Here is a 5,000-nt window from a genome sequence, read left to right as displayed (position 1 = left end):
ATCGTTGCCATCTGATAACGTGAAAGAGCAATTACGGCAGTCGCGGAGTGAGGGGGCACGAATGATGCTGATTAATATACCAGCCAAGGGCCCAACGGAGTTCCTCGGCTTAATATAGCAGGTAATAAGAAGCTGTTTAGCTCCATGATATATGATGCCCACCAGTACGGCAGATAGCGCGTTGGCACTGAGGCATGCTTGTTGTGAGAGGCTGTGCGACTGCATGCTATGCTCTGCTAGTTTGCAATGCTGTGAATGTTTTCATAAGATAGTCATTTTGTAATTAGCAACTACATAACAAACTTAATTACTGAGTCAAACTAGATATCTACTCAAAAAAGAAGACCCTTTTCTGAGCTGAACAATTACATATTTCTTCTTTCTATGGCTGAATTGACCATACTAGACTACTATAATTGAGTATAAGAAATAATCTCTGGTATAGTAATTTGCCTGTCTCTGTTATCACACAAATTCACTCTCAATGTATGTGTGTGCACACATGTGCGCACACTCACACACACGCACACACACACATAAACACACCCATCCACCCAAACACACAAAGGCAGACATAGACTTGCATCATCCGGCGTACATCCGAACAGGAGCCAGGCAGGTCAGATAAAGGAGCATGTCTCTATCTCTGCTCTTCAAGTGTTAATTAGCTAGCTCCTGGGCTGCCATGAGCAAAGCGTCTGAGTTCAGATCACTGATTAAAAAGCAGAAGAGAAACTGAAGACCGGAGGTCTGTGGCCGCTCCTGTGTGATCCAGCACAACAAAAACTGTTCAACACAGTACAGCTTGGCATTCACGGTTGCGTAGCCTGGCGGTTTCTAGCATGAGCCAGTGTGGGAGGATACCAGATATGCTATTTACTTGTAGTTTCTATTATTAAATGCCTCACAAAAGTGGGAGGAAATCTTTGCTTTGAGGGTTAGTCTGCAGACATGAGGAATCAACCCCAGATCCTTTCGGTTGGCAGTCGAACATAGTATCTTTCCTTGAAACTTATGAAAGTGTGGAGGCATTTTCAGTCCCAGTTTTGACGTGAATAAACACAGTGAGATTGAAGGATGGAACCCATAACCTTTGCAGCTGGGACTGGCACTATAGTCTACACAGGCTACATTTGCAGACCCTGTATGAGTATGGTAAGCAACCCTTCTGCCTGGGATCTCTCCCCTGGTTGTCACTCAGCATAATGAACAGTGTTGCTAGGGCACACCGTGCTGGGAAATGTGTGGCTGCTCTAATTATAGCCACGGAGGACCTCTGGAGAGTCAAAGTCACGAGAGGACGGAGAACAAAAAGAGGTTGGAGTGTGTGGTGAGGAGTGGAGGTTTGACGGGAAAGAAAGAGAGAGAGTGAGGGGGATGGAGGGTGGAGTGGGGAAGATGGAGCCAGCAGGGGCGGAGGGAATGGAACAGGCTGGCACGCGGTAAGGAGGGGTGGGGTCCACGGAGTGGGGGGCGAGCAGGGAGAGGAGGATGCCCTCGGGTGGGGGCGGCAGACAGACAGGCTGGGCCACAGAGAGACGGACACACACATGTGGGAGAGGTAGATAGATAAAACAGACAGGAAAGGATGGGGTGGGACAGACCGGTCCGAAAGAAATAGACAGAAAGATATGTAGGTACCGGTAGACACCGAGAGACAGATGGCCCAAACAAGAAGAGTGTGAAAAATGGAAGGATGGATGGAGAGAAAGATAGACAGACAGTAACCGATAGATGGATAGACACATCGACAGACACATACAGACTGACAGATACATAGGCAAGCGGATTCATACACAAATAGTCAAGCAAGCAGGCAGACATTCAGGTAGAGAAGCAAACTGATGGACGCAGACAGAAACAGATAGAATGACAGACATGTAGATTACTAGAAAGGGAAGGGAGACAGATTACACGTTACACATTACAGCTCTCAACCACCAGGCCAAAGAGAGATAGTCCTCCAGAGTGTGCGCCAGATGGCTCGACTGTAATCAAACCACTGCTCAGCCTACAGTGCTGTGGAAAATACAACAAGACCAGCGCCCGGGGAATACATACACATACTTAGAAATAAGCACCCTAACTTCATACCCCCGTGTTACAGCGGCTCTTGGACAGATGACAGATGCATCTATCGTGCAGAACACTGTGTTCCTCTTGAAGCGCTGCAAATTGTGTTTTGTATCTTACCAGCAATTTGTCTCTTACTTGACAATTTGTTCTGGATCAAGGAATGCACGCCCAAGCGGGTCTTTTGCTTTGGAACTTTTTTAAGATGTGCCTACTATTTGGTATGTTACATTTACAATAATATCTTGGATAGTATGTAGTAGGTTTTCAAAAAAAAAGTTGTTGTCTCATTGAGAGACAACAAAGGCAAAAGGCTGAAATCCTTCCAGTTTTCCTGCGCATGATCACACTCCATTAGACCCAAACATACACTACAGCACACATCCTGTATACACGGTCTGCTTACTGGTTGTCCTGGATGGACCCGGCCACACAGTGGAAGCGCTCGGGGACGGTCTTCCACTCGCGGGCCATCTTCACCATGCCCCCGGCGTCCAGCACGCCGTAGCCAAACAGGTGGTTGAACTCCAGGCCCACGCCGTTCCTGCGCCACTGGTGGACCTCGTCGTGCAGCTGGTTCCTCTTGGACGTGAGCACAGACAGGTGCTGCATGTCCCGCCATGTCAGGTCAGGACTGTGGGTGGGAGGGGGGAGACAGATGGGGGGTAATGGTGGAGAGAGAGGGTGGTGATGGGGTATCCGGTTAGAGCGATGCTTTGAGGCTTTACTGCTGCCTCCCCGTATTCTGGAGCTTCCAGCCGAAAGTTACTGGGTTGGACCCCTAATGGCAAGGGTCTACTTGTAGGCATCCTAGAGTATGTCAGCTTAACCCCCGTCTGAATTCACAGTAAGTCACACCATTTTATAGCCTAGCACCCAAATTGACTTCAGATCCAGGCCCCCATGATGGAGCAGAAAGGGGTTAGGCGTCTCGGATCAAGGATGCCTACATATTGTCTGCGGCGAATGGGGATCAAACCCAGTATCTTTTTGTCAGGGAGTCTAACCCTGAGTCACTACACATTCTTGAAAAATACCCAATAAACAAGGCAAAAGCAAAGGTTTCCCCTGCACATCTTCTGGAAATGTGTGGTCTTTTTCTCAAACCACATCAAAGCAGGGGCTCATTTTGGAAGCCAGGCGGATTCCCTCGCTCCTCTCCTGTCCGAGAGAGAGACGGCGCCACCGCCTCTCTTATCTTCGCTGTGTGGGGGTGACAGCTTTGTTCTGGAGGTGACTCATTGACTCCTGCCCATGCGTGGCTCAAGTGTGATTGGTGGTGGTTGAGCAAAAAAAAAAGGAAAAGGAAAAACGAGGGGCACTATCCACTTGCTCCCGCGGCATTGTGGGTTGTGTACCGCGAGACAGAGCGGCCACCTTCAATGAGCGACATCATTATTGTGTGCGCAGAGCAAACAGGCTTTTTCTTTACGCAGGGCCCCCGACAGGCAGGTGTTGCAGTTAATGACCTTATGAGTGGACTGCAGTCAGGCTGGAGCACCGCAAGGATACAGAGTGCTTCAGAGGCCAAAAAGCGTTTGGATTGAATTGACGCAAAATAAAATGGATTTAAAAATGTTTCTACTTGGTCGATCGAACTCAAGTGTATCCCCAGCTAGGCTTGGATATATCATTTTAATCTGGAGAAAGAAGATAATCACGGCAGTTTGGGTGTAATCTGTGTGAGCGCACTTACTCTAAGAACGGGATAATGAGCGGCTAAATGAGTGAACTAGACAGAGAACATTCTTTGATTTCATGCTCGCTCTGACGCAGGTCTTTATTGCCATGGTGGTGTGGCATACAAGCGGTCACACGAGTTGTTAAGATAAGGAGCTAGACTATGTCAAACAAAGGTCTGAAAAGAATAACAGATTGCAACTGCTGAAAAGGGAAGGGAGATCGATGGCAAGAAAGAGAGAGTTTAATAAATGAGAGAGAATGTTATGTGTGGGTACCACTTTCGTCTTGTTGTTTTAGCCCTTTTAAAACGATATGATTGCATCGTATTTTCAATCAATTTGATTTCCCTCACAATAACTCACCAGCTGTCTGTAGAGACATTCCCTGCCTGTTTGTTTACCGAAACGTACTGCACCATTGGGTGGGTGTTAAAATGTGTAATTACACAATCTTTTGTATGATTGCTGAAATCAAAGTGGAAGTGAAGTTCAACAAATCTTTTTTTATCACAGCGCAAATTAATAGGGGAAATGCTGCATTGGATGTCTCCTGCTCTACATCAATAAATAATAGCCAAATATTGTGAGCCTGTCAGAGAATCAATAATACCGCTTTCTCTTGCAGAGAAAGTGCAAAAATATGATATTTGACAAAAATCGATCCCTTTCAATCAACATGTATTGCAGTGCAACGCATCAGATTCCCATACAAATAATACAAGTATTAATAATAAAATAACGTCCATACATACATAATCAGCATTATTTGATGCATATTTGATGCAACGTTTGCAGAGTATGCCCAAGAGCAACTGTCGACTATTTAAGTATGCTCTGATGTGAGAGAGAGAGAGAGAGAGGAGAGAGAGAGAGAGAGAGAGAGAGAGAGAGAGAGAGAGAGAGAGAGAGAGAGAGAGAGAGAGAGAGAGAGAGAGAGAGAGAGAGGAGAGAGAGGAGAGAGAGAGAGAGGGGGGGGGGCAAGGTACATACTTAGCCTCCAGCGCTAGGGCGAAGACCCCAGCGGCCTCCGGAGCAGCTGCAGACGTCCCCGAGTGTCGCAGGGTACAGTTCCCGTACAGGTCCGTGGTGGCCTGTCATGGCCAACACACAGGAGAGCTGAACTAAGTGAACATGCGCTTCATTCATTTGGAGCTCAGATCTGGGAAAGAGGTTATGAATGATAACGCCGTGGCTAGGGGGTTTGACTGCTAAGCCCGAAAAGTACAGGGTTTGATCCAAGAGGTC

General features: G+C 47.2%; 1 protein-coding gene across 1 annotated transcript in view; it reads right to left on the bottom strand.

The window, feature by feature from the left end:
- Nucleotides 1-5,000, bottom strand: part of pcsk2 (proprotein convertase subtilisin/kexin type 2) — a gene marked incomplete at both ends in the record, with an annotated part of 20,137 nt that overhangs the window by 3,595 nt on the left and 11,542 nt on the right. Inside the window, 2 exons of the mRNA XM_084470181.1 lie at nt 2,480-2,707; nt 4,746-4,846. Of these exons, the coding sequence (XP_084326307.1) occupies nt 2,480-2,707; nt 4,746-4,846 (329 nt within the window). The remainder of the gene's footprint in view (nt 1-2,479; nt 2,708-4,745; nt 4,847-5,000) is intronic.

Source organism: Micromesistius poutassou (genome assembly GCF_964030765.1).
Source record: "Micromesistius poutassou genome assembly, chromosome: 7".
In the NCBI taxonomy this organism is placed as follows: Eukaryota; Metazoa; Chordata; class Actinopteri; order Gadiformes; family Gadidae; genus Micromesistius; species Micromesistius poutassou.
The sequence above is the reverse complement of the archived record's forward strand: the minus strand, read 5'-3'. Positions and strand labels throughout refer to the sequence as shown.